General features: G+C 54.8%; 1 protein-coding gene across 1 annotated transcript; it reads right to left on the minus strand.

Moving 5' to 3' along the window:
- On the minus strand, nucleotides 1–27,763 carry LOC142050283 (receptor-type tyrosine-protein phosphatase U-like). The gene is made up of 29 exons (XM_075078775.1): nucleotides 27,574–27,763; nucleotides 19,202–19,429; nucleotides 18,546–18,788; nucleotides 17,909–18,151; nucleotides 16,604–16,846; nucleotides 14,906–15,196; nucleotides 14,508–14,605; nucleotides 12,960–13,152; nucleotides 12,627–12,738; nucleotides 12,242–12,488; nucleotides 11,930–11,969; nucleotides 11,278–11,383; nucleotides 11,038–11,102; nucleotides 10,602–10,744; nucleotides 10,374–10,461; nucleotides 9,691–9,761; nucleotides 9,229–9,265; nucleotides 8,379–8,476; nucleotides 8,073–8,189; nucleotides 6,797–6,954; nucleotides 6,582–6,717; nucleotides 5,696–5,845; nucleotides 5,424–5,523; nucleotides 4,795–4,874; nucleotides 4,213–4,347; nucleotides 3,652–3,777; nucleotides 2,923–3,080; nucleotides 2,501–2,636; nucleotides 1–1,917 (listed from the first exon to the last, which is right to left on the minus strand). Exons 1-29 carry the CDS (start codon nucleotides 27,674–27,676, stop codon nucleotides 1,843–1,845), a joined length of 4,020 nt encoding a protein of 1,339 aa, XP_074934876.1. The 5' UTR covers nucleotides 27,677–27,763; the 3' UTR covers nucleotides 1–1,842.
- Nucleotides 27,764–27,966: the final 203 nt, after the last annotated feature.

The raw sequence follows: 27,966 nt of genomic DNA on the forward strand, positions 1-27,966 counted from the left end.
GGTTTACTTCTGGAGGGGCTGCAGCTGTGGGCAAGGCCATGCTGGAGCAGGCATAGCTCTGAAAGCATTGAGGCCCATGCAGACGGCCACGCTGGAACAGGCGCACCTCAAAGCGACTGTGGCTCTGGATAAGTCCATGCTGCAGCAGGCGTGTTCCTGGAGAGACTGCGGCTGCTGAGTAAGGCTCCACTTGGAGCAGGTACAACCCTAAAGGACCACGGTCTGTGGATAAGTCCAAACCAGAGCAGGGGCAAGGGGAGGCGTTCATTACAACGTTAAACCTGATGGTCTGATCCAAATGGACCAGGGGTGGAGATTGTAATGGAAATACCTTTAAATTGTTCTAACCCAGGATTTGAGTTACATATAATGGAAATTACTATAGCAGAAACGCCTTGTTGCTAGCCAGGCTGGGAGCAGCTGGAGGAGTTCCTTGCAATGTTAAAACCTGTAACCTGGCCCAACGGGGCCAGGGGTGGAGACCATAATGGATATACCTTTAAATTGTTGTAACCCATGATTTGAGTTGCATGTTACAGGAATTAGCACAGCAGGAACCACCTGAACCAATGGTGGACAAGCCTTTCAAGAAGCAGTGCAAGTGCAGCAGTGACCCGGCCTGAGCTGGCTTTGGTGCCCAGTAACTCCACGCGACACACAACCTCTCCTGTCCTGCGTGACCACAAGAACAGATGGAGACCAAAGCCGTGGACTAAATGATATCCATGTATTTTATCAAAGGATGGGAAGGGGGTGGGGGTGTGGAGGTTAATGAGGTTGTATTGGATAGTGTGGAACCTGAGCATGATGTAAATGGTATGGAATAAGGGGTGGACACTGTCCTGGTTTCAGCTGGGATAGAGTTAAATTTCTTCGTAGTAGCTAGTATGGGGCTATGTTTTGGAGTTTTGCTGGAAACAGTGGTGATAATGCAGAGATGTTTTAGTTGTTGCTAAGTAGCGCTTACACTGGTCAAGGACTTTTTCAGCTCCCCGTGCTCTGCCGGGTGCACAAGGAGCTGGGAGGGGGCACAGCCGGGACAGCTGACCCCAACTGACCAATGGGATATTCCACACCATACGATGTCATGCTCAGTATATAAAGCTGGGGGAAGAAGGAAGGAAGGGGGGATATGCGGAGTGATGGTGTTTGTCTTCCCAAGTAACCGTTATGCGTGATGGAGCCCTGCTTTAATGGAGATGGCTGAGCAACTGCCTGCCCGTGGGAGGGAGTGAATGAATTCCCTGTTTTGCTTTGCTTCCACGCACAGCTTTTGCTTTACCTGTTAAACTGTCTTTATCTCAAACCATGAGTTGCCTCACTTTTACTCTTCCGATTCTCTCCCCCATCCCACCAGGGGGGAGCGAGCGAGCGGCTGCGTGGTGCTTGGCTGCTGACTGGGGCTGAACCAGGACACAGCGGTTTGATGGTCCCTTGGCAAAACACAATTTGGGTGTTGGTGGAGCTATGCCACTTTCCCTGGGTCTGTCTGAAGGGACAAGGGAGCCTGGATGGAACAGCTGGTTCTTTTCTTTGCTGACACAGACAGGTCAAGTCCTGATGCCTCTGCTCTGGTCTGTATACTCAGGCTGTGATTCCAGATAAGTTCCTGTGCAAACTCTGGGCAAAGGATTGGGTTTCTGTTTCAAAGCCTGACCACAATCTGGAGACAGTCCAGCCTATGCTCTCCAGATGCAGAGGATCCCTGGGGTGGCTTTTCAGAGGAGTAAAGCATCTTGGGGCTGTGCACACCCCTCTTATGTCCCCGGTTTTCCACTGTTACTGACGGTAGGCTGTCAAGAAAGTCAAAGTCCTGGCCAGAGATGGGCTGTGGCCATGCCTCTACTTGAAATTCCCATAGGTTTCAAATAAATTCAAGTAAATGAGGGCTAGTTCGTAGCAGAGCCCATACTGCTCCTGTGGACAGAAGGATGCACGTGAGAACCTTGTATGCCAACACCAGCAGTGGAAGGGAAGGCCAGCCTTGGCTGCCCAACACTTCCTAAGCAAGCCAGGTGCAGGTACAGACCACCTTTCCCCTCTGTGTTCCAGTAGCTGAGAGCTAGGCTACCCTAATGCTGGAGACAGCTAGTCTCAGAGGGAGAGCCAGCATCCATGGCAGGAAGCATCTACGGCTCAGTCCCATCCCGGCTGCTCATCCTATGATGCCCTCTAGCACCTAGACCAGATGGTGAGCTAGGTGCAGGACAGGCACAGGAGCACCCTCCAGTGCAGTCCCCCTGCTGAACAGGCTAGGTGGACCAGAAAGGGGCATCTCAGCTGCAGGATGCTTCAGTACCCATGTGGTTCTGCAGAACCTGCCCCTGAGTGAGTGGGTATGTCCCAGCAGCAGAAAACAAGGTTTTTAGAGGTTTCAGCTGTCCCTGCAGCTCCCAGGATGATCTGAGCATATAGGTGCTAGAGCAGCTGCTGGGACAGTACAGGCTATTGCTCCTGCTCCTGTGTTGCTGTCCTGGCTGGGTTTGAAGTCAGCACATACCACATCTTTAATCAGCTGTCTCCGCCGCCTTTTCAGCATCCTCACAGCCTGGGATACATCCACCAGACCCTCACTTTGGATCTGCTCACACAGGAAACTAGCAGCACAGAAGATTCCGCTCCGGCTGGCACCATCCCTGCGGAGGAGAGCAAGGGGGGAGTCACTTGCCCTGGCATCACCTGGCAGTGCTGAGCCTCAGAGGTGTACCACTAGCCACACAGTCTCTCAGGATGGTCATGTCCACAGATCCTGCACCCTTCCAACCTCCACAGGGAAGCCTTACCCCCGAACACGGATGAATTAATGCCCATATGCCTGCTCTTCACCTGAGCTGAGGACGTTGCTGTGACCCAAGTTTGTTGACGCAGCCTGGGCTGAGCCAGCTCCATGTCACAGCTGCTCCTCCAAGAGACATCACTCACCAGCAGGTGACAAGGATATGTCCATCTCGGCTCTGCCGATGGTGTGTCTCCACCTTCCCTAGCAGGCTGATGATGGTGGCAGGGTGAGGGGGAAGACGCTGCTGCATGGGCCAGTCCTTCAGTTGCCAGAACAGGACTTGCAGTGCAGACTTCTTGGGCTACCAGGGAAGAAAGGCGAGTTGGGCAGAGAAGAAACCCACTGGCTTCATGGAGAGAAGGGAGAGACAGAGTGTGTAGTCCTGGCTCAGCCACAGGAGCAGCTCCACAGTGGCATGACCCATTCCCAGACTCTGCCCTTCTTTGTTGAGTGCTCTGAGACTGGCAGACAGATAGAGCACAAGATAAGAGCTGACCATCAAGTGCAGCTTGAACTGATGCTGGTCCAGTGCTCAGCTACCTGTAATAGCTGTCCCTGTCATGAACTACCATCAAGATGCACAGACTTTATCCATGGCTGCTGTCCTCCAAGTTAGAAAGGTACACAAATGTACCTCTGCCTGCAGCCTCACCCTCTTGAGGCTAACCTCTCTCCCAAGGTGAAAGGCTCTGCTCTGGCCAGTGCCCTTCCAGGACCCCATCAGATCGCTCTCACCATTGTGGCCTCTCCCACCCCTATCTGTGACTTTGACCCCAAATCAAAGCCCGCTGACGCTGGAGCCTGGCTGGTCCTCCCAGGTCTTGCAAAGGCTGTTCTCAAAGGCCTTCACCATCTCTGTGCAAAGGGCCCACCTGCTGGCTGTTGGTGAGGGCAAGTGTGCAGGTTGTAAAGTCATCTCCAGGCTCTTCTGAGATCAGGTGGACATGGAAATGGCCGTAGGTAGCTTCTCCCTGGCTGGGCCAGAACTCCACATAGGTCTGTGGGGGAGACACTTGAGTGATCACACACAGTCCTGACCTGCAAGCGTGGCAGAGCTCAGCGCCTCGCCTGGGTGTGCTTACACCAGACCCTTGCCCACAAGTGCACATGGCTGCGCTACCTGCCATTTGCTGGGGATCAACCCACGGTGCTGCAGCCAGAAAAATAACACTGCTGCAGAGGGGACACCTGGACAGGGGTAAGCAAAACCTGAGGGATGATCCCCTGCTGTGAGACTGTGGACACCCCACTGCTGTAGTGCCATGGTGTTGAGACCATCCTCAACTCTCCCAGGTGGAGCCCACAAGCTTGCGGTGGGCTCCTGCAGCAAGCAGGCTCTTGTGAGAAGAGCTGTGTGGGTGCAAAGGTAGAAAGCACACTGCCCAGCCTCATGTAGAGCCAGGAGAGGGGAGGGCTGCACATGGGCTGCTGACCTTGTCCAGCTCCTGGATCTGGTTCAGCACAACCACTGATGTGCAGGTGTAATCCCAGACCAGAGCCCAGAAATCCACCAGTGTGCTGGAGAAAGGTAGCTGCGTGACAATGAGTCTGTCCTCCTCAGTATATGTCTGCAAAACACACCAGGGCGTTGGGGTAAGAGGTCACATAATCCACCCGCTGAGAGCCCGTCCAACAGCCAGAACAGCTCACTGCCTCCCTCCAGCCAGGGCTCTGCAGGCCCCAGGGCAGAGCCCAAGGAGACTCGGGGCACCTCAGCCCTGCCCAGAGCAGGCTTGCACCCCACTGCCCCCTCAGCTCATCACACCTGGGCTCTGCTGCCAGCGTACAAAAGCCAGCAGCTGTGCAGCAGCCCACTGAGTTGATTGTGCAGACAGGGCTTAGGCTGATCACGGGGGCCACCTCCTGGCAGCAGGGCCCTAGCTGCTGGAAATAGTCACTGTGAAGAAGCCCCAGGGCTGGGACACCTCAGACCAGGGTGGCATGGTCTACCCCTGCCTGGAGCAGTGGTGCTCGGGGGGGAGTCTCTGCTGCTTCTGCTGGGGCTGGAGCCTTACATTGGCAAATATGGCATTGATGTAACCTGGTGAGCCATCTGCGTTCAGCGAGGACATCAGAATGGGCCGGCAGGAATCCGCTGTGGAGGCAGGGAGCAGAGAGAGAAATGATGAGCCCTCCTCTCCCCGCACAGAGGCATGGGGCTTTCCCTTCAAGCAGTAGGGTCAGCATGGCTCCCTGTGGCATGGGCTGGTGAGGCTTGGATGAACAGACACCCCCAGACCCATGGCTGTGACAGCTCAGGGCTGCCTCACACAGAATGTCCAAAACCCCATGTATGGAGACACAGAGGCACAGCAGGTCCACCCTCCTCATTGCTCCCTGGTGCCTCATCTGGACTCCTCTTCTGGGACAGATTACACCTGGGGAGATGCTTATCCCAGGTGTACCCTACAAATGTGTGCCTCCAGCAAGCCAAGAAAGAAGCAGGGATGGGGCCTTGCTCCCATGGAGGGATCAACCTAATCTATGCTTATTACTACCCAGAAAATGGTGAGTGGACCATGGGCAGAACCTGCCAGTGGCATGGTGCCTGTCGGGGGAAAGCAGCAGGGCAGCATCATCCTCCCATGCTGCTCTCAGGTACTGGGTTGCAGAGCAAGGGTCTGCCCAGCCCTGCTAGCGGTACCTGGCAGGATCCCTGGCTTGCGGTTCTTGGGCTGGTTGCTGGGTTTCTCTGCTTCTCTACATGGCAGGAGCTGGAACAACTCAGAAAACTTCTGCAGGGTCTGTAGGGATGATTCAGCCAAGCAAGTCCTCCCTGTCAGCTCCTCCCCTTCTTCAGCCACCCCAGAGATATTGTCCCCATCTCTGTCCCACTGGGTAGGGGAGCAGTAATGGGGAGGCACCACAGACCAGCCTCCGCAGCACCAGACCCAGTGCACCAGATCCTGGTGGTACCTTGAACTCCTTCTCAAGGACTTTGTTATTCCTTGAGGTCTCAGCTTCTTGAAGGCAGTGGACATGGCGGGCGATGCTCTCCACTGGGACCCCTGTGCTGCCGCAGAGCAAGGCTTCGAGCAGAGCCTCGTACAGGAAGGTGTACTGCTCCTGCATGAGGACATGGACCAGCTGCACAGTCTGGAGCTGCTCCATGAGGAGCCCTGGGACTCCAGCCCACCAGCTCACTGGCATCGACCTTTGCCTGGAATGAGCCAGGTCCATCCTTCACCTTCCTGCTGTGGGGCCCTCAGGCCAGACACCTCTCAGTGCAGGCAGCCCTGCTCTGAGAAACACCCAGCAACTGCAACAACCCATACAAGACCATCTTCCTGTGGTTTAATGCTCCCTCTCAGACCAGGCTCCTGCTCTGGGGAAGGAAACCCAGAAAACCAGTGAACTAGTTAGTCCTACAAGCACCTGGATGGTCCTGTCCAACCTAGTTTCCTCCAAAGGGTCCCAGCACTGAGACCATGGGGACGTAGTCCCTCAGCCAGGACTTTGCTGTCCAGAAGACGCCACAAGGACAAACATCCTGAAAGTCAGAAGGATGTGTGGACTCTTGTTCATGCTCCTTGTCTACAAGACAGCCCTTCTATACCAGGATGACTGGTACATATGAATGCTGCTGGCATCTCAGAGGGTCTCAGGGCAACATGGATCCTGACTAGCTTTGGACACTGCACTGAAAACAAGATCCTGCAGTCTCCATCACCTGGCAGCTCCAGACCCTGTGGCTAGATCATGAAGGGCATGGCCAGTGTGGCTTTGCATGCCACATCCCTGGGAAGGGTGGGAAGCAGATCCACATCCTGACAGTATGCAGGGAGCAGGTAACACTCCTCACCTTGGTCTGAACCATGCTGACTCGCTGCTCCCGCAGCTTCTGCACGCAGTGAAACACATCCACCTTCCCCTCAGCCTTCCCCATCTTCAGGAGGAAGTCCAGGGCAATGAAGGTACCTGTCCGCCCAATCCCTGCACTGAGGACACAGAAAATCAGGGGTCAGCGCTGCCCTGGCCAGACTTGCCCCAGCACCCAAGCACTGCCAGCCTCAGCACCTGCAGTGCACCAGTACAGGTCCAGCAGATGTTTCCAGCACCCTCTTGTTCACCACCTCCACTAAGTACAGGAGCCGGGCAGGGTTTCTTGGGATGCCATGGTCTGGCCACAGCAGATAGTGAAACTGCTCCACTATTCTTGGGAGAGCACAGCCTGCCTGCAAAAAGGGAGACATTGCTGGGAGCAAGGATCAGGAACCAATGTGGAAACTTGCATGAAGTCATTGCATGCCAACAAATAGGGAGCAGTGGAGAAAATCACTTCAGGTGGGCACCAGCACACAGTGTTCCCTCCAGCACTCCCACCACAATGACTGCTCCACTACAGCTCATCAGACAGCAAAGGACAAATTGACCCAGCACAGAGCTGCACAATTCAATTTGTTCTCTGCTTCCCCATGCTGCCAACAGTGAACTCAGAGCAGTACATGCAGCTTGTGTCCCAGAGAAAAAAAAATTACAGTGTAGAGTCTTTCCATAGTCACCTAAAAGCCCAGGCTTCGCCAAATAAGATACTTCCTGAGGCTGGTACTGCACCGATATCAATGTAGTAACTTTGTTACCAGCCCATCATTAATTTTCCCTAAACATCACATTCAATTGGCCTGAACTAATGAAGTGCTATGTCCTGCCACCAGGAGCTCCTGGAGATTTACCTTTCAGCTATACTTTGCTCTGGGCAAGACAAGAAAAGACAACAATATGCATAACTGCAATTTCTTTATATTGTACCTTTTTCCCCCTCTTTGTAGCTCCTTCAGTTTCTGCTTATTATCTGAGGTATAACTTCAGCAGAAGTACCCATCTTGAGAAATGTCATTATCTAAGCTATCTTAAGCCATAAACTATCTGTTCAGGTTTAGGAGCTGTAAGTGACCGTGGAGCTTCTATGTGGACCCTCTGCAGATTGACCCAGGTGACAGGCAGGCACCTGCTCCTTCATCCTGGCTGTACAGAGATGCCATTTTATACCCTCTAACTGCTTTTATACCCTTTGTGGTCACCTCATCCAAGCCCTCTAGGATGTACAATTTGCCCATGTGCATCATCAGTCCAGACTCAGCTGGGGCGGCCACTGGAGCTGACCAATCGCCTTTGCTGGTCACAGAAACCTGGGGGCAAAGCCCTGGCATGGCATGCAGTGATAGCAATGCTGACCTGTCAATGCTGGAGACCAGGCAGGACTCCTCACAGAGTCTCTTGGCTGACAGCTCTCACCAGCTGCTGAAACCTAAAAGCATCCTGCATCCCCATTTCAGCCACATGCCAGCCTTACCTTCTGCAGGCAGAAGATGCGTGTGACAAGGCCCGTGGTGGTCCTTGTGTTGTTGAGTGTCACAGTGAAGTCCCCATAGACCTGCTCCTGCTCTGGCCAATACTGCTCGCACTTGGTCTGTCAACAGTGGTGAGATAGCTAAGCATGAGCAACCTCATGAGGGGAGTATTGCAAGCCAGCAGTGGTGTGGAGCTGCTCTCTGCCCTCATTGACAGCTGTATTGGGAGCAAAGCAAAACAAAGCAGGCAAGGAAGCCTGGGCTCTGGGGAGGCCCAAGCTGAGCACAGGCTGAGATTATTTCTCTACCTTGTTCTGCTCCACTAAGTCCGCCAGCATCACAATGACCGACGTCTTCTCCTGCCAGACCATCTGCCAGAAATCCACCACTGTCCCAGGCAAGGGGCCTTGGGGAGGAAGAGGAGAGCCCTGTGCCAGTGTCCCAGCCATTGGGGTATAGCAGCTCCCAGGCACAGCTCAGAAGCTCCCGGGCTATGAGCAGCCCTGGGCTTCCCTCTGCCTGGGGACTAATGCTGCACAGCCTGGGCACAGCAGCACCTAGCAGGGTGTGCGGGGCACCTTGGATTCATCACCCAGGTTAGAAACTGGGACAAGGAAGTGGGAAGGCAGGTAAGCCCAGGGTACATGAGGAATTCACTGCTGTTTCAGACCCTCAACACAACCTTGAGCTGCTCCCACATTTAGGGTCCTATTTCCTGAAAAGCATTTCTGCAGCTTTGCAAAGGAGCCTGAGACCTCCTTACCACATGCTGCACAGAGCAGACTAACCCATCCCAGCTTTGCACCGTTGGAAGAAGCCTGCCTCCAAGTGCACTGAGTGCAGATGTGCCAGGCATTTGCAGATTTGTCCCTGTCACACCAGCTGCCAAAGGTAAGAAGGCAGGCTTGTGGGTGGAAGGACCATGTCCCCAGCCTGTGCAGTGCAGGGACCAGCTCCAGCTGGCTGCTGCCAAATTGCCACCAAGGCCTTCCATGCTCTGCAGCGGCTGTAACCACCCTCCAAGAAAGAAGCCCAGGAAATACAGGGACCTGGACTGAGCCATTAACAACTCTTAGACTGCTGTCCCAGTTCCCCACTCCCCAAAGCGCTCGAAGCAGGGACTGGCATCTCCTGAGCATGAGGCGTGGGAGCACCCACCTTGAGCTGCAATGAAGAAGCATGGACTCCGGTAGCTCTGTGGGGGAGAGGTTCAAACAGCTCTGATCACACGTGTTAAACATTTAACAGGGAATGAAATAAAGGACCCATCCCCACAGGCACCAGAGCCCAGAGCCCTCTGCACAGTGTGTCCCACAGCACCACTTCTGGCCAGCACAGAGAGTGGATACCCAGGGGCTGCATCTTGGCTCCTGTCCCCTCGCACACGCCCCTTTTCATTAGGGATGAGAACTGCACACAAACCCGGAGTACGCTAGGCAGCTCAGGCAAGATGTAAGGAAAGCAACATTCCAAGATCTTCTGGCACTTGAGGGCAGCAAGTGCCAGACCCTGGGGCCATCCATGTGAGCAGGATTGCCCTCACCCAGTGCAGCCAGGCACCTCTCCAACCCTGCTCAGGCACCTCTACCCTGCCCAGGGCAGGAATTCCTTGCTACCTACATCCACGTAGCTGGCATTGATGTAGCCATTCCCTGTGTCGGAGTGCTGCAGCACCACACGGCAGTGATCATCTGAAAGAGAAGGGAGGTGGGAGACTGTCTCTTCGGGGCAGCAACAAAGTGACTGTTTATGGAGGGGGTTGTAATTTAGGAAAGCCCGGGACTGTCCGCTCCCTCCTCAGCAGCACTCCAGGCCTTGGGGCATGTTCAGAGTTGAAGAACAGCTAAGGAGATGAAAGATGACATGGCACAGCCTGAAATGCAACATGATTTTGGGGAAGGCTGTTAATGCAATGGCCAAATGTCCACACCATGTGGGCCCAGAGGAGCTTTAAGTTTTGATAGAAATGGAGTCATTCCCTCTGCTTTCCCACAGATAGCCACCTCTGGATGGGACATGATAGTGTTCAGCAATGACTAGCAGCAGCAACAGGAATACCATGATGAATTATTAAGCTTGCAGGGAGATTTGAGGAGCAGAATACGGATTCTCCAACTGGGTATAAAACACTGGGACCAACATGACAATTTTGGAAAATCCCGCTGGCTTTCAGTGGCCACAGAAGATGAGATGAGGAGCTCAGCATTGCTGAATAGGTGGAGGGGCACCTACACCAGCCCAGCACCCTGTACTGCCCAACCACCTCCAAGTGCCTGAGCCAACCCTTGGAGAGCTCTGCTTACATGGGATGATGCTTTTGTAGCGGTTCTTGCTCTGATTGCACAGCTCCTTCCCAGCATCACAGGGATACAACAAAGTGGAGGACAGTTGCTGCAGGGGAAGAAGAGAATCAAACTCTGCATTGGCACATGTTCTGAGGCTGGCCAAGGCCAACTGCATCACACACTCAAGAAAGGGGTGAGAACTGGGTGGTCAGTGCAGCCAGATGGGAAAGAAAAGCTAAACCAGACCTGATACTCTCTCAGACGCCCAGCATCACGCCTATCGACTGATTCATCCTCTGTCTGCTCTGCCTCTATTTCTGCCCTCTTAAACCTCTTCAGAGCCTCCAGCAGTTCCTCCACTGGGATCTGTGTGTTCATCTTGCACACACCTACGGAGACCATGATTTTAGAGGCCAGGAATTTAGCATGCATCTGATGTCTGGCCCTGGAGCTCTGCAGCTGGGACTGAGCTGGAATTGTGGTGGTCAGGACCCCACCAAACCCTAGACTGTCCCTTGCCATGCAGGTCCCTTTCTCCTGGGAGGTGTCCCTTTCCCCATGCCAGCCAGCTCTGATCCCCTCGTTCCAGTAAGGACCTTACAGAACCTGTAAGCACCCTGCCTGTACTTTTAACAGACAGCCTGTCCATATAAGGCATGCAGGGCCTCTGCTCATACTGCACCTCCTCGACATCTTCGCAGGGGGATAGTGCTGTTGTTCTCCACAGGTTTTGACTTGTATTTTCGCCTGCAAAACAGCAAGTCAGGCCCATAGACCAGAAAAGAGAGATAGAGGAGAGGTTGCTGCCCATGTAACAGCCCTGCCTCCCACCTTGCTTTATCTCAGGGTGCACTTGGACAGTCCCTGGCAGCACAAGGCTGGATGCCGCACAGAGAGCAGGAGAGGTAAGGCACGTACTGACCTGAAGAGCACAAAAAGCAGCAAAATCACTAGTGCCAGGAGTGCAATGACCAGGACTACTGCCACAACCACGGGCATCCTTGCCAGGAGAGGCATCGGCTCCTGCCCTGCAACCAACGCAGCCCAGACTCAGGCTCCCACATAGCCTGAACCAGGCGTGGGGAGATCCCACAGGGCATGGAGTGAAAAGTATCTTTCCTCATCCTCAGCCACAGACTTTGTGTTTGCAGAATAGTTAATCTGGTGCAGAAAGAGTAGGTTCTCACTTGGTGTGATACTCTTCAGCATGGGCCCTGTCATGCTAACTGCCCCAGGTACAGCCAGAGCCAGGTGAGCTGATTGCCTTTCTGGGGTTGTTCATGCATCAGTGAAGCAGTGGGACTAAAAGGCAGTATACAATGACAGCAGGGATGATCCACAGTGTCCAGCTGCCATTGGTGCCACACCTGCCCAAGCGGCCTGAGGTTGACCAAACCCCATCTACCAGAGATAACCTCAAGATCCAGAGAAATTCCATGAAGATGGAAGTAGGACAATGATAAACACCATCACTGCCATGCTCAGCCAGATCCTCTCCACGGTAAGTGGCCAGGCTGGGGAAAGGGAAGATGCAGGAGAGAGGCTTGAGCACATGGAGCAGGGAGACCACTTACCAAGAGAGAAGCTGTAGCACACACAGGTGAACTTCTCTGCCTGTTGGAAGAGGTGGGAGGGAAAGCTCAGGCCGCCCCTGCCCCACTGCCCATACTGGGGGAAAAAGCCTCACGGCCACCAAACACCCCAGCTGTGGCCAAGGACCCCGGGGACAGTGTCCTGCCAAGGCAGGTGGGCTCTCAGCGCAGGGGCTGGGAGCAGAGCCCGTACAGCACTGCCGCTCACCATCAGCAGCCAGCCCAGACCCCACTGAGGAGCCCAGCCCCAGCTGGCAGCGTCCCTGGGGAGATGGGGCCCCCCGCGGTGGGTACCTGCTGTGAGCGGCGGACGAGGCGGAGAAGGGCCGTGTAGTTTGAGCCCGGCTGGAGGGCAGCATTGTGGTAACCCTGCCCGCGGGTCCCGTCACCCAGCACAAAGTCTGTGGGGGCGGTGAGGTTGAGCACGGCGGCCGTGTAGGTGTCGGGCTGCAGGCTGGCGTTGAAGGACTGCGGATCCCCCAGGCAGGCGCCTTCCACCGCTGTGCCGTTGTGCGTCGCAGCCACGATGAGCTGGTGCTCCCTGCAAGGCAGGGCGGTGAGGGGGCTGGGGGAGCTGGGGATGGGGAGAGAGGGATGGAGGCAGCTGCAGGCAAGCGCTGCCAATGGGGAAACCCATCTCGGGGCTGCGGAGAGCAGAGCTGCCGGGAGCTGCACTCACCTCGCCGCCTGGGAGGGTCGGGCGATGGGGTGGAGGGGAAGCACGGCTGTCCCTTGAGACGGGGAGATGTCGCGGACGCTGCGACAGCTGGGGTTGAGAGGGTGTGGGGTGTCTGGAGGGGAAGGCCCGGAGCATGAGACTCAGCAGGCAGCACGGTGGGGGCTATGGAGGGAGCAGGGGCAGCCCCGGGCAGTGCAGGCTGCAGAGCACAGCTCCTCTGTGCCCAGGCTCCTCCACGCCAGCCAGAGGCCATAGGGCTGGGGACAGCGAGCTGCCTCAGCCAGGGCCCAGGCCATGGCCACCCTGGAGGGACTGGGACACAGCAAGTCTTACCTGAACTCTTGGTCTGAAACTCCCACAGCGACGCAGCCCCAGCTCCGGCAGCCGTGAGTCCCTGCATCGCCACCACGTAGCTGCTGCCGGGGCTGTGCTCAGGCAGCGGGTGCTCCGTGACGGAGCTGCTGAGCCGCAGCCGCTCCATCTCCAGGAAGCGGCCGTCCCGTGTGCTCCTCGTCGTGATGTTCAGCTGAGGGCAGGAGACAGAGCTGGAGGGCAGCAGCTGCCACCTGCCCTCCGGGAACCTGCCCACAGCACAGCGAGGCAGAGCAAAGCACCCTGCAAGCCTCCCCTTCCCTGCGCTTGCCCCAGTTGTGGAAGGCTCCCGGAGAGGCACCAGCAGGAGCCTCAGCCCCATGCGTGGACCTCAAGGCAGACGAGGGGAGGAGAGGAGGAGTTTGGAGACAACACTGAACGCATCACAGCGGCTGCCTCTTGAGCAAAGGGCCAAGCCTCCGTGAAGAGTGGAGGACAAGCAGGAGGCCGTTCCTTTGAGGAGGTGTCTCTAGGTGGAATGAGCCCGAGGCCAGGACACCGGTATGGTATTGCAACACCGCGGGCACTGTGATGACTTTCCCCACAAGAGGAGCCCTGAACTTCCCTTTCTTCCTGTGCTAGCTTGGACTCCAAAGGCTTTGTCTGCATGAAAAGGGGAAGACAGTTCCCACAAGGGATACAGGTGGAGGATCCCCGTTTGCCAATGCATCGTCTGAATTTCTCCCGAGGTCTTGGGCCGGCCTCACTGCTGTGAGGGTCTTCATGGAAAAGACATCTTGGGAATATGCAAAAAAGGAGCTAACCAAAACCAGAAAAAGGCTTCTTTTCACAGACAGAGGTGTGTGGGAACAGGAACCAGCTGGAGCAGACCCACAAGCAACGCCGTCAGGGCCCCTGTTTGCTGGTTTCTCCAGGAAAGAGCTAAGAGGGGCATGATGAACCAGCGCGTCTGCAGCCCTGTCACCCCACTGAGAGGCCTGTCCTCAAAGAAGGCATAGAGCACACTGGTAAGGGTCTCACCCTTCCTCAGTGCTAGAAAGCAGGCCTGCACTGTGGGTAACGCCCCAAACCCACAGACAAGGGAGGTGCTTCTAGCCAGGGAAATGCAAAGGAACAATGCAAGTCTCCCGGAAAAGGGTTTTTCAGAGGACGCCTCAAACCACAGGCTTCCCTGTTGCAAGAACCAGAAACAAGCACGCAAGAGGCACAGGAAAGAGTGGGAGGCCACCCCGGCAGACACATCACCAAGTGCTGCACACTGAGCTGCAAAGTCTGCCAAACCCCAGTCAGCAAACCAAGGGGGGGAGCCCAGAGGGGAGGGAGCACCCACCACTTCTCTGGGCAGCGCCACAGCACGAGGGGTGTTGCGGGTGAGGCAGAAAATGCTCGTGCTCATCACAGCCAGGTGTTCACCCGGAGTGGCTGGGAAGTGCCGGCCATCACGCTTTCCTTTCTCCACTCTCCCCCAGCCTGCCCGCACAGAGCTCCAGGCAGGGAGGCGCCTGGCAAGGTGAGGGGGACAAAGAGGAGCCCACGGTTCCCAGGTACCTGGTATCCAATGATCTCCCCTTTGCAGGAGGGCAGCGCCTGCCACCGGAGGGACCCCGTGCTGGGATCCAGCCACAGCTTCTCTGGTTTGTCGGGCACTGGAAGCACAGGAGGATGGGGTCACACATGGGGCCGGTGAGGAGAGGCTGAGCCCAGAGCAGGGTGAAGGCACCTCCTGGCCCAGGGGAGAGTGAGGAGGGGATGTGCAGTTCTCTGGGGTCCTGCACAGCTCCTTCCCCAGAGCCCCACAGGATCCGAGCAGCTCCAAATCCAAGACCATCACTGCAGGGAGCAGATGCTCAGGCTGAACTGCCAGGCAAAGGGGACATTTATCCACCTTCCCTACCTGTGACACAGGCCAGGACTGTCCCTTCTCTCCCATACTCGTGTGCACATACCTGTTTCCTTTGTCCTGACCAACCATGTGAAAAGGACCGTGCTGGGTGGCAGGGAGATGGTGACACTGTAGACAGTGAAGGGCTGCAGAGGCGGGCAGGTGAATGTTCCCTCCTGGCCATGTAGCATCTCCTCTCCCTTCACCTCCTCAGCCTCACAGGGAGGGGAGGAAGGCCCTGCCAGACGGCACGTGGCCCGCATGCGCTGGCAGGTGTCAGGGAGCCTGCACGTCCAGTTCAGTTTGATGGTGGTGCTGGAAATCTCCAGGGTCCCAGGGAGGACCTGGAGGACCTCTGTGAAGGAAACATCGCAAGATGGTCACTCCCTTCCCTTGGCCTCCCAGCCTTGCAAGGGTGCTGCAGTTGGGCAGCCCTGCTCCCCACCCAGCCGGGAGGCAGGGAAAGCGGGAGGCTGAAAGTGGTCACTCCAGGTCTCTGGTAGGGGAGCACAAGAAGTCTGGACAGGAATGAATGTGGCTGGCTGTGTGGACTGCTATTGCTCAAGGCAATTTTCCCCACCGAGTCAAAACTGAGGTCTGCGTGGGTCCCAGCATCTCTACAGTCCAACAGATGCAGCTCTTAGAAAGACCTAACCCTTTGTTGCTCTCCATAGCCCCCAGGAGAAAGGTTCCTTTTCCCTGGCAGTATAGTGAGAGATAGAGCTCTAGTACGCTACACAGAGTAGCCCTCCTGCACCACATCCCCAGGAAGGGGATGAGGAGAAAAAGGGCCCCACGCTGCTTCCCCCAGGCCTCACAGGAAAGGCCAGGAGGAGCAGGACCTCGAGGGACTGGGGCACCCATGATGGCGTCGTGCTATGCTCAAAGCTTGCACACTGACTGAGGGACCAGCGTTTGAGCCTGGTGCCTTGAGGCATCATCTAAGAAGCCAGGGCTATTCCGTGCCTTAGGAACCTGTCACATAAAGTCAGCAGAGCACTCAAGGGGACCAGACTGGATACCCTGAAATCTTGGTCCATGCATGGAACTGTTTCTAGGCTGGGGGTGGGTTACAGAAGCAGCATCCCCTCTCCCTCCCACAGACCTCCCCAACCTACCCATGCTCACAGCTGCCTGCAGGGAGCCAGTCCTGAGACCTCTTGCCATGGCCCAGGTCTCAGGGCACTCAGTGAGCTGAGGAGCAGCAGAGGACTCTTGTTCTCAAAACTTCAGGGACCTCTCACCAGGTTCCCAAACCAGCCCACTACTGCCCTGTTCTGCCTTGGAGGGGACCTCAGTGCCCCAAGTGGTGAGAAGATGGTGCCCAGCCTTTGCCCACCATGACACAGAGCCTGGAAAGGACCAGACTATGGGGAGCAAGCTGTGATACTCACAGCTGCACGGTCTGAGAAGGCACAGGCAGCAGAGCCCTCTGATCCCCCTGCCCCAGCCATGATGCCATGCAGACCACAGCCTCCACCACACACAGCGCTCCCATGCTTCTCTCCTTTGTGCACATGCAGTAGCCACTAGCCCTCAGGAGGACCCTTATCGCTTTCACCAAGGACCTCCCACCAACTGCTGAACCACAGGTGGGGCTCAGAGCAGGCTCAGGGGCTGCCTCTATAATGCCTTCAGCAGCACCTACCATCTCCCCAGGCAGGCAGAGAGCCTGAAACCTCCTGTGCACGCACAGCCTGCCTTCCCCTGCTCGAGAAGGACCGAGCGGGGCAGCCAGCAGAGCTTCTGATGCCTCCCTTACCCATGCACCTCACGTTGGACTGAATGCGGATCCATCTGCCACTGCTGTCCCTTCCGTGCCAAACTTCCCTGTATGCAGGTTTCCCATAGCTGTTGGAACGGACTTTGCTCGAACATTTGATGTGGGTGAATGACGGCTGGAAACCCTCAGGGCAGCTCAGCATCACTTCTTCATCCTTCTTGTAATTCTCCTGGTCTGGTACCGGCCGGAGTCTTGAGTCCCACCAGGGCCTTTGGCAGGTTTCTGGCAGAATTGAAAGTGGGTGTTAGTTAGTATGGGAGGTGTTGAGGAGGTTCAGCTGAGGTATGTAGTGGGGTATCAGGAATCCCTACAGCCCCTGAAGGGAGAGGGAAGGTGACACGTCCATCTGCCAGGATGTGACCTCTCAGGGAGGCTTGCTGGGAGGCTGCTCTCCTTTTGTACCACAAGTGTGAATAATGGCTCATCCATTAACTTCCTCCGTGCACCCACTTCTGTCCATGGACACTCATAGCCATCCACCGTAGCCTGCAGTAAGGTGGTTCCCATGTTGTCTCTCCCTGGCCACCTCCACTGAGAACTGGGCTGCCAGCACATGGCCATCCCTACACTCAGCATAGCTCTGTCCCTGGCTGTGGTAGCCCCATATCCCCATTCCGTGAGGGTGGGCATTGCTCCTCCCTGTAATCTCCCACAGATTCCAGCCCCAACGCCAAAGGCTGACCCAAACTGAGGCACTCAGGACTTCCTTCAGTTCCCTCCACTTCAACTCCTAGGCTGCAGGAGATGTCCCCAGGGTCCCTCAACTGTGTTAGCATGCCGGGGGCCAAGGAGAGCTCTGCACTCCAGGGTGGCACCTGGAGGCACATCAAGGATCACGGCACCTCTGTGAGCACCTCAGTTCTGTTCTTGGATCCTGCCCCAGGCCCTAGCATCCATCTGCATGGCCCCATGCTTGGCACCTCCACTGGGAAGGTCCCACCCACCCATGAAACGCAGGCTGGAGCCCTGCATGCCTAGCACCCTGGCCTGGCTTGACATGGGCAGCTCTGTTCACTGCCGCTCACCTTGATCCCAAAGACCCTCCCTGCTGGGACCCTCAGGGACTGAGGCTGGCACCAGTCCCCTCCCTGCAGAGGCTCCCCTGGAGCCCCGGGGCAAGCACAGACTGGGCTCAGGGGCTGCCTCCATAATGCCTTCAGCAGCACCTACCATCTCCCCAGGCAGGCAGAGAGCCTGAAACCTCCTGTGCACGCACAGCCTGCCTTCCCCTGCTCGAGAAGGACCAAGCGGGGCAGCCAGCAGAGCTTCTGATGCCTCCCTTACCCATGCACCTCACGTTGGACTGAATGCGGATCCATCTGCCGCTGCTGTCCCTTCCGTGCCAAACTTCCCTGTATGCAGGTTTCCCATAGCTGTTGGAACGGACTTTGCTCGAACATTTGATGTGGGTGAAGGACGGCTGGAAACCCTCAGGGCAGCTCAGCATCACTTCTTCATCCTTCTTGTAATTCTCCTGGTCTGGTACCGGCCGGAGTCTTGAGTCCCACCAGGGCCTTTGGCAGGTTTCTGGCAGAATTGAAAGTGGGGATGGGAGGCGTTGAGGTTCAGCTGAGGTATGTGGTGGTGTATCAGCGATCCTCAGCAATTCTTAGAGGCCCTGAAGGGAGAGGGAAGGTGGCATGTCCCTCTGCCAGGACATGACCCCTTAGCAAGGTGGGGCACTCTCCTTCTGTACTGCTCAGGAAGCATTGCAGGAGTTGCCAGCTTGCTCAGCCGGCACGACCTTTGCCTCTTGTCTCCTGACTCCTGCCTGGGCTGTCCTCTTCAACAGTTTGCATGGGCAATACAGCACCAAGAAGGAAACCTTGTGTGCCTGCTGCTAAGCTGGGCAACGTCACAATCGGCTATTGAGGGTGAAGGTATGGAGGGGACATGGGAGAGCGGCTGCTGCCCCACTTACCAATACATTTCACAGTGCTCTCAATGACCATCCAGGCACCTGTGCTGTTCTTGCCCCACCAGGCATCTCTGTAGACAGGTTCTCCTGAAACCACTTCTTTAACATCCCTTGCACATTTGACCTTGGGGAAGGATGGCTTGCGATTTTCTTGGCAGAACAGCATCAGTTCCTCATTCAGTTGTGGGTTTTTTTTGTTTGATGGAAACCGAATTCCTTTATCCCATTGGGGTTTTGGGCACCTTCCTATTAGGGAGGAAGTGTGAGTCCTTCTCTGGGACAGAGAATGCTCTGGCAGGAGAGGGACTAAAGACTGTGGTGTCAGCATTCAACACCATGTGGAAACCAAGGGGCCCCAAATGCAGGAAAGGAGTGTGTGCCTGGGCAAGGTGGTGATAAGGACACTGAGAAATAGGTGAACTGAGGGGCAGGACCTGGCATCCTCCACCTTCTCTATGGCCTGCAACTCAGGAATAGACTGAGAAGAGATGCAGGGACAGTGAGAAGGTTTCTGTCTCTCCCCATCTTGGAGACTGTTCCCAAGTGGGGCCCATCTCTGAGCTGTGGCCAAGGTGTCTCATGGAAATGGCAGGATGTCCAGGGTCCCTCCCTGGGGAGAAGTGCATGTAGCAGGGAAGACCTACTGCTCCCCCACTTACCTGTGGTGCAGGTCAGGTTCATTACCACACCATGCCATTCGCCCTGAATGTTCTTCACCTCCCAAGCATCCTTTGAACCTGGAGACATCCCTTTTGCGCATCTGATCACAGCAAGGGGAGGAGTGTCCTCCATAAAGCACCTCAGTGTCAGCTCTTCATTGAGTCTGTAAAACCTCTGCTGTGGGGTAAAGAGAAGCCTTCCGTCCCACTGGGGCTTCTGGCATCTCTCTGCACAGAGAAGAAGAAGCAGATGTAAGCAGGATGGGAAGGGGCCTGCTGTGGGGTCTATTGCCCTGACTTTGACACTCTCCAGCTCCTTTGGTTACCACATTCAGCTCCAAATCCCACTCCTGCAGCCTAGAGCAGCATTAAGGGTGGCAGCAGGCCACCCCAAAAGCGGTCCCATCCATCCCTACAGACATGTAGGCTTTCCAACTCAGGCTCCATTTTGGTAAGGCTCACCAGGGACTGGGTTCCTCCTCAGCCTTCACACAGAGGTCCTTCCACTCCCACTACCTCAGCCATATGCCCGGGCACTGTTTGAAGGCACAGAGCTTACAGTAGTACCCAGTGCCAAGAACCTTGCTCCTGCCTTTGAACCCCTCCCCATGAACAAAGACTCCTGGTAGCTGCCCCCAGCAAGGTGCTGACACAAAACGTGCCCCGGCAGTGCCGGGGCAGAGGGGAAAGACAAGGCACACAGGTCCCCGGTTCCTGGCCTGGCACCCAGGTGGGGCTGAAGCACAACCATGTCACGGAAGGTCTGATGCCAGCTCAGCACCCCGGGGTCAGGGTGAAGTGGGGCTGTGTTTACCCTTGCAGGTGGCAGTCGCGTTCCACAAGGCCTGGGTCCCACTGGAAATGCATCTGACCTGGGGGACCGACGGCACAGCCTCGCCCGCACAGCTCAGCTGCACCAAATCGTTCAAGGCATAGCTGCTCTGGTTCGGGGTCAATGCAGCTTGGGGTCCCAGCTGGAGGGAGCTTTACCTCTGCCTGTGTGCAAAGGCCATGAGGGAGAGCCCTGAGGATCACTGGGCTCTGGCAGCATCCTCAAGGGTGAGGGAGCCCCGTCCAGAGGAGTGCTGGTCCCCCTCACTTCAGAGATGAGCACGCCCCGGGACGAGGCCCCAGACCCCTGGTGCCTTAACCCTCCTTGCAGCCTCAGGTGCAGTGCAGGAGGGTTACCCGCAGGCCCTCCTGTCCACCCACATGCCGCAGCAGAATCCCAGCCAGAGGGATCCAGCAGCCCAGTGGATGCTGCTCTCTCCTGCGCCCTCTCCCCCAAAGGCAGGGGCTGTGGGAGTGCACCAACCCCTGTGAGTCTCTGCTGGCACCACCCACCTGCATTCCTATCATCCTGCTGGCCACTACCTGCTTACATCCACGTGCACTCTTATTTGCAGCAAAAAGCCCACTCAAGTTGCCAATTTGCTTTTGCTTTCCAGATTACACTTGTTATTTATTCCTCTCTGTTCCTTGCCCAAAATACCCACTGGCTTCTAGGACTGGACACCTCCTGTCCCATATCCCTCCCACCCTCACACAGGAGGGGCAACACCCCCACATCTAGGTTGGCAGAAAGGGCTCAGCAGGGACTGCAGCTAGGTATTTTGCAACACGTAGACTGGGCAACTGATGGAAGCAATCTTCATATATGCTTTCCATTAGTTTCTAGATAGGAGTCTTGCTCTCTGTCAGCATGGCGCTAATTTAGGTCTCTACCAGTTTTCATATAATAAGAAATGTACCTCTCTGTGAGCTCTCTTCACCCAACAGATTCAGCTGTAAGTACCCAAACGTTATCTAAAATTACCAGGTTGCTGCCAGACAGGCAGAGTGAGTTTGCACTGCCTCCCAACACATGCAAATGGCATTAGGAGTCACCATGAAACCATGATTGCTCAGCACTCCTCATGAAGCAGGACAAAAGACCACAATAGCTGCATCACCTCAGCCAGAATAAAGCCCCTGCCAAGTAAATGGAATAAAATCCCACCAGACAGGCACATTGCACAGTAATTATTTCAGGCAGGTGACAGCTACTCGTGAAGGCATTTCTAGTGTTTCATTTTGCATTTCAGGGCCCAAAATTTAGGGCCCTGTCTTCTAGGAGGGGGTAGTGGGATGCTGCCTCTACAAAGTTTATTCATCTATGGGGATCCTTCCAGCTTAGAGTCACAGGAGAAACGTGAACAATCATTGTTTGAAAAGAGGTTTGCAGGGCCTGACCTCGAGCAAGAGGCAATCTGAGGGAATGAAATCTCTCCAGTGGAGACGGTCCCAGGAGCTGAGGGGGCTGCGAGTGCTCACGAGCACAGCTGGCCTCTCAGACTGCCCCAGTCTTGACCTTCAGTGCCAAGGGGCGCTGTTACTTTTCATTTCATTTGTGCTTCTGTACCTCTTGGTAGCTGTTACAGTTCCCTCAGTGACACAAAACCCACTAGCAGCACAGGACATGGCAACCTGCCGGGCAGGAAACGAGGAGGGAAAGTGAAATTCTCCTTCACATGCAACCTGCTGACACAGGTGCAGATTTTGAGAGGTATCTTGGACAATGTCTTCCTACAAACACCGATGCTCTGCTGGCAGGAGTAGTTGCAGCTGCACACCAGAGCTCTGCATTGCTCCCTGCTCTCCCTGAGCCTCACGCCAAAACTTTTAGTGCCCTTCATGTAGCAAAGCATTTGCTGCTGATGCAACCACAAATGAACCTCTCTAGAGGTTTTTGCCGTTGTGTGGTACTTCTTTACAGAGGCCAGAGGTAATGCTATGTTTAGAAAGGCCACATCTCATGGTTGCTGCTTTAGAGGTGTAATACAGTGCAGACGTAGTGTAGCACAAAGCAGAATTAGTATTTTTTTAAAGTTTATGGTCTTTTTACTGAAAGTTAGAAGGCTGAATGTGCCTAATTTTTGCATACTGAAATTAGGCATGTTCAGCATTATACTAATTGTTGACAGACACTTAGAATTGATTCAGCCGTTCCTGTAGTTATGGGCAGCTCACTAAAGTACAAGTAAATAGGGGCTATGTAAGGGTCCCAGGCTGGAAACAGGTGTGAAGGGATCCCTTGGACTGATATGGCACAACAGCCACATATTTCTGGCTAGGCTAGCCACCTTCATCAGGATTCCGGTTGATTAATTCTCTTAAACCTGGGCATTTATCAGCCCTAATCCTTTGCCAGAGACGTCGGCGTCTTTTCCCATTTATTTTTTTTCAGGTGAAAGGGGCCTGGCAGAGGCACAGTTTTAACTCCAGGACTTCTTCAGTCCTGCTGTCGGTGCTGCTACGAGGGAGTGGTGGGATGCTGCTGTGATCTTGTGTGGTTTCCAGTGCGGCACCAGGCAAGGGCAGAAGGCTGAAATGTGCTTCTGCAATGACTGCATGTCATTGCCAGCGCATGTGTGCCAGCGGTGTATCAGGGGCCACGCCTGCCCTTCAGGCGCAAGGACTCCATCAGGGAGCAGTCCTGCATGCAAACCCTCTTGCTCCCTCTTGGAGTCTGTGCTCGCAGAGCCCCTTGCAAGCACCATTGGGATGCTTGTCCTCTGCAACTCATTCTTTCCTTTCTGAGTCCTCTGAGCTGTAGGAGTAAGGATTCAGCCCTTCTGAGTTTCCCACAGGCTCCTGTGACCACCTTGGCCTGCCAGATGTGGCCCTATTTTGCTCACACATGGGTCAGGCAGGTACTGATACAGCACCCAGATCCAGGTTGGGCATGGGCCATGCTGGGTAGAGGCTGAGGGCTGGGTGGTAGAGATCAGAAAAGGCAGGCAAAGCCCACAGCTCATTGCCATCCTCAGAGGAGCCAGAGCCTCAAAAGCACTGCTGTAGGGGAGTGCACCAGCCTTAGAAATTAGCCTGGGAATTAACGCTTCCTGACAGAAGGATGAGTATGACAAAATGAGCTTGCTTGCCTTGCAAAGGGGTAGTGTACACCAGCAAGACAGCCTGGGAGGCTGCCAGAGACTATTTATCTCCTGTACACATAGCATCCTGCTAGCAGTCCCCGAACTGTCACAACCCCTCCAGGGCTTGCCTGCTGCTGCAGAGGAGCTGAAGACATGTAGGGTGTCACAGCACCAACACCATCTGTGTTCAGGCAGCTGCAGCTGATCAGAGCCATTCCTGGTCACATTTCTGATGACTGCTTGAGGTTAAAGCCTAGAAGTCTCTGCTTCCCCACAGAAGGGGGAAGAGAAGACACTTTCAGTCCACATCTGGTTTTGTCTCAAGAACATTGCTGAATATGGCCCAATTCAACCTCACTTCTCCAATAAGCCCAAGTGTGGCAGGCATGTGATCACCACTTGAGACTCACTGGGAGAAGCTAATCCGTGACTGCTGGCTGCAGTAGAGACGCACAGGTTAGGGGGGACAACTCTGTCCTCACCCTCTTTCTTACATGCCATACCCAGCCACTCCATAACATTTGCCATGGGAAAAGAGCTCCTTGGGGGAAAGAAGCCTTTGCTCTAACCCAGGGTGGCTGTTTTTGTGCTTTGATGGTGGTCATGGGAAACTGCGTGGCACAGATGAGTCAGCAGGTATCTGATCTGCCACAGTTTCACCAGGCTGGAGCTCATTTGTGCAAAGGAGGCGGATGCACATGCCTGTTCAGGGTGGGGCTAGGGTGCTGCTGGAGAAGGGAGGGTGCTCAGAGAAAAAGGGGAAAGAAACACTCAGCTTCTAGCCCTGTAGGGACTAACAGCATCCTGGAGAGAAAAGAATGTCATCACACACTGTTTTTCACCCTGCACTGAGGTATGCAGACAGCTGCCCACAGGCCCTCTGCCACCAACTATAGGAACGACGTTGAGACAAGTGAAATTTCAGCATGGAAAATATGATGTAGATGCGACCAAACAGGCACCTCTTGTTATGTGCAATATATGCTTACTTCAAAACCAAGAATACTGAATGCCTAGGTAGGAGTGGTAACAAAAAGGGTCTCTTTGCCTCATACAGTCAGAGATTAACAGTTACGTTTTTCTTCAGTTGGTGCTATTGAATATGAAATACCATCCTTGTTAATATTGTTTATATCCATGAACATAGTAAGCCTTTTACAGAAATATCTGGACTGCCTGTCCCTGCTGCAAAGGAGTTATGAATCTGGCAGGCAAAACAAAGCCCCAGCATGCCCTAGAAGCAAATGTCAGGGAGGATCAGGATAAAGGAGAAATAGCTATGCTGGTAATTCAGGTCAGGGTCCTGGGTTAAGCCCTTTGCTTACCAGCAAAAGATGTACTTTCTTACATTGTATTATCCCATACACGAAGAATAAAAGACAAAGTGAAATCTAAGGAGCAGCAGGCAAAGTTCAACCCTTTTCCCATGGCACCTCAGTGGCTAACAGAGTTGACAGCAAAGCATGCTGGAGGCTTGTGTTTGATGCCATGTGCTTGCTGAAAGGAGCTAAGAAAAGCAGCCACCATTCCCACCAGTGAAGGGTGGTATTGCAAGCCATTGAGAAGACATGCATGGGTCTTAAAACATCTCTGTACTCACTGGTAGCAACCAAAGCTGCTGAGGGTGTCTTTAAGAGCAATGGACAGCATGAGGGTGGAGAAGGGGCAGAGAGACCTCAGGGCAGCTCTGCTTGGGAGCAGTGCCAGGGAAAGGAGGTGGCAAAGTAGGTCACTGAACAAGGTACCATGGGAAAAGCCAGGAAATGGCAGCACTTTAACCTGTACTGCTCTGCCATACAAAAGGGCATCTGGCAGGGTTTTAAGAACAGGAGGTGAAATACTTGTTTCCTGAACCTGTACTCTGGTAATTGGAAGTGGAAGCATGCTGGAGCACACGTTCACAGTCTCAAGGGTGTCCAGACCCAGGGTGGGTCTCAGCAGACTCTCTTAGCATTTTGCTCCCCACAGGATATACTCTAGGCACTGTTTGAAATTTGAGTCTTACTGACACAAAACCTTTCGGACTGAGCGTGGCTTTATTTTACTTAGCACCCTCCTACCCCTGGGGCATTGCAGCTATGCTCCTGATTAAAGCTCCTTGTCAGCTGCTACTAAATCACTGTGTAATGTCAAGCAAGGCTGATGAGAAAGGCGTCAGTGGTAGCCTGCATCACAGACTGTGTCTCTGCAGAGAAAACATCCCCTAGAAGTTTCTCCACCTGCCTCCCAGGCACGCTGGGACTTTAAGAGAATGACATTTTTGTACAGGTGTGGCATCTCAGGGGGGAGAAAAACCCTGTAAGAACTGCACAGCAAGACAATAAGGTGACAATAGGACAAGGAGACAATGCACCCTGCTCAGTGCATGCTGCCCCTGTGACAGGGTGAGCAGAGCAGCAGTGCTGTGCTGGTTCACACTTCTACCGCACACACCAACCACATCCTCTGCCTGCAGGTGCTGTGCTCTTCCCTGAGCTCCCAGTGTGCCCTCACCTCCTGCCCAGTGCTGGGTCATGGTTTTGCCATGTGGCCTCATTTCCTTGGCAAGTACCGGGCCGGTGGCCCACAGACCTTCTCCAGAATTATTGCTGTGCCTGTGGTTCTTCAGGAACGTGCTAGGGGACAGGGTGAGAGGAGGAAGCTGGCCCAGTGACTTTGGCATGCAGGAGCCCTGCTGAAAGGGGACAGCCCCACACTGCACAGCACCCTGGTGTCCCCTGCGTTGGGGGGCTTTGTGAGTGCTTGGAAGGGGACAGCAACATGTGCAGTGGGAGCAGCTTGTCCACTGTCTCCCTGGGCTGTTCACCATCCCCAATCATACAGTACATCTGCCAGGATCATGAGAGATGCTCAGGGGCCCCTGGGAAGGCAGACACTTGGGTCACGTCCCCATCTCCCATCTATGCCCAATGGCTTTACCCTGCCCCACTGTCACTGTCTGCCCCACAGAGGCCTATCCCACCCTAAAGGGGATGGGAGGGACCCTCCTGCCCCATCCTGGACATCTCTCTTGTCTTGTCACTCAGCAAGAGAAGGCCCCTGACTGATCAGGTGGGGACATCAGCATGGGTCCGGGAATCGAATGAGCCCATGTGCTGAGGACGCAGGCAGGGCTGCCCGCACTGCTGGGTGTGGCTGCCAGATGTTTTTGTCTTGGTTCCTCTTTTCACAAATGCCAAGGTGCAAACTCAGCAATATCATGTCTGATGCCTGTAGCCGCAGACTCCTCCAGGGACTGCTGCGTGGCTGAGATGTGCAGAGCGTGCCAAGGGTCTGCTGGCCACTGGGTCCATGCTGCATCCCACCGCACATGGTATGGCCAGGTTCTGGCCTTGGTGTGCACCATGCAAACAAGCTCGACAGCCACACAACACTTGGGCATAGTTGCACTTGCTGGTCTGGGAGGACAGTTTTAATGGGGGATCTGGGCAAGTGGAAACCACTCTGGGCAGGAGGATATCCTCTGTCGCAGGTTTAGCCCTCGGTTTTTGAGTGACAATGTGCTGTGCTCACGCTCCTTGCAACCACAGGGACACATTTCCCCTGGGAACGGGCTCCTATGGCCCATATCACACAGTACAGACCCTGCTGTCACTTCACATCAGCAACTAAATATCCTGGTCCCATTCCCTGGCCTCTATTATAGCCAGGGTCCTTGATCAGCAGGTTTCTCTAGCCTGCGTCAGTCCAGACATACCCCACAGTGGGCTGGGACAACAAAAGTAGATGTTAGTATAATGATTTTCATCACCTAGCTCTGGCAAGATTAATTTAGAGAAATACTCCAATTCAGACAGATGCAGAGTGACACAAAGTCATGGCCCGTGGGCCACAGCTCAGACCCGGAAAGTGCCACTCTGGACTGATTCATCAGCCTCCTGGGAGGTCAGATAACACATGAGCCTGAAGATACCCACTAAGTGAGTCTTCTGGGTTGGAAGTGTGCAGCCTGTGTAGGAAGAGCCCAGCAAAGCTCTAGGGGTGCCTTTCCCCTCCAGTGCTAAGGAAGCCTGTTGAAAAGCAGTCCCAGCACACCATAACTCCTGTCCCGCCAGGGTCTCCTGGAGACAGAGAGGCTCAGCTCACAGCTCCCCACGTCTTTGCTGGGCACCAGCACCCATCTCCATTGAGGTAAGGAGATGGCATTGCACACTGTGCAAAGAAAGAGAGCCACCTGCCGCTCCCAGGGACACTGCCTGCTCCATGTAGAAATGATACAGCCCCTCCACAGGCTTTCCCAGCACACTGAGGTTTGCCGCCCTCCATCCCCAAACTGAGCTTCACCCCACCGCAGCCCAACTGATGCTTGAGTACATTGGGCCCTGGTACGGACATCAGCTCCAGTCCTCTCTGATACAGCTACCACATCCTACATGCGGTAAAGGTACACAGCAAAGTTCCAGCAGAAACGCAGCAAACCCTTCCCTTGAGTGGAAAGGAAAGACCACTTCTTACCATTTTCCTGGGGTTCTCCAGAGATGTTGGGGTCCGGGTCTTCCCCCTCCTGTGCTGTGAGCAGAGGTGTGAAGAGCAGGAGAAATGTCCATCGCAGGGCCATGTTTGCTTACGCTCCCAGGGCAGGACAGAGGTCTCAGCCCTGCTGGCTGCCTCAGGGCACACCTGGCTGGTTGCAAGAGGTGCAAGCACAGAAAGGAAACAGCCACGCAGAGAAATCACATATGGTGCAAGAGGCTTCCTCATTGGAGAGGGAACCTCCGCCAGTGTCAGCACTGCTTTCGTTCTTCTGTGCAGCTTCACGCCCCTTTTGCAGTCTTGCTGCTTTCTGATTATTTGTCTGAGAACCACAGTTTTCAGGCTTTCTGGCAGGAAAGCCATTAGCCACAACAG

Source organism: Phalacrocorax aristotelis, chromosome Z, assembly GCF_949628215.1.
Source record: "Phalacrocorax aristotelis chromosome Z, bGulAri2.1, whole genome shotgun sequence".
Taxonomy (NCBI): Eukaryota; Metazoa; Chordata; class Aves; order Suliformes; family Phalacrocoracidae; genus Phalacrocorax; species Phalacrocorax aristotelis.

Coding starts and splice junctions, on each gene's coding strand:
- LOC142050283 (XM_075078775.1), bottom strand. CDS start 27,676: ATGGCCCTGCGATGGACATTTCTCCTGCTCTTCACACCTCTGCTCACA. Junction 16,847..17,908: donor GTCCAACGTGAGGTGCATGG/GTAAGGGAGGCA, acceptor CAATTCTGCCAG/AAACCTGCCAAAGGCCCTGG. Junction 4,875..5,423: donor CAAGCCAGGGATCCTGCCAG/GTACCGCTAGCA, acceptor CTGCCTCCACAG/CGGATTCCTGCCGGCCCATT.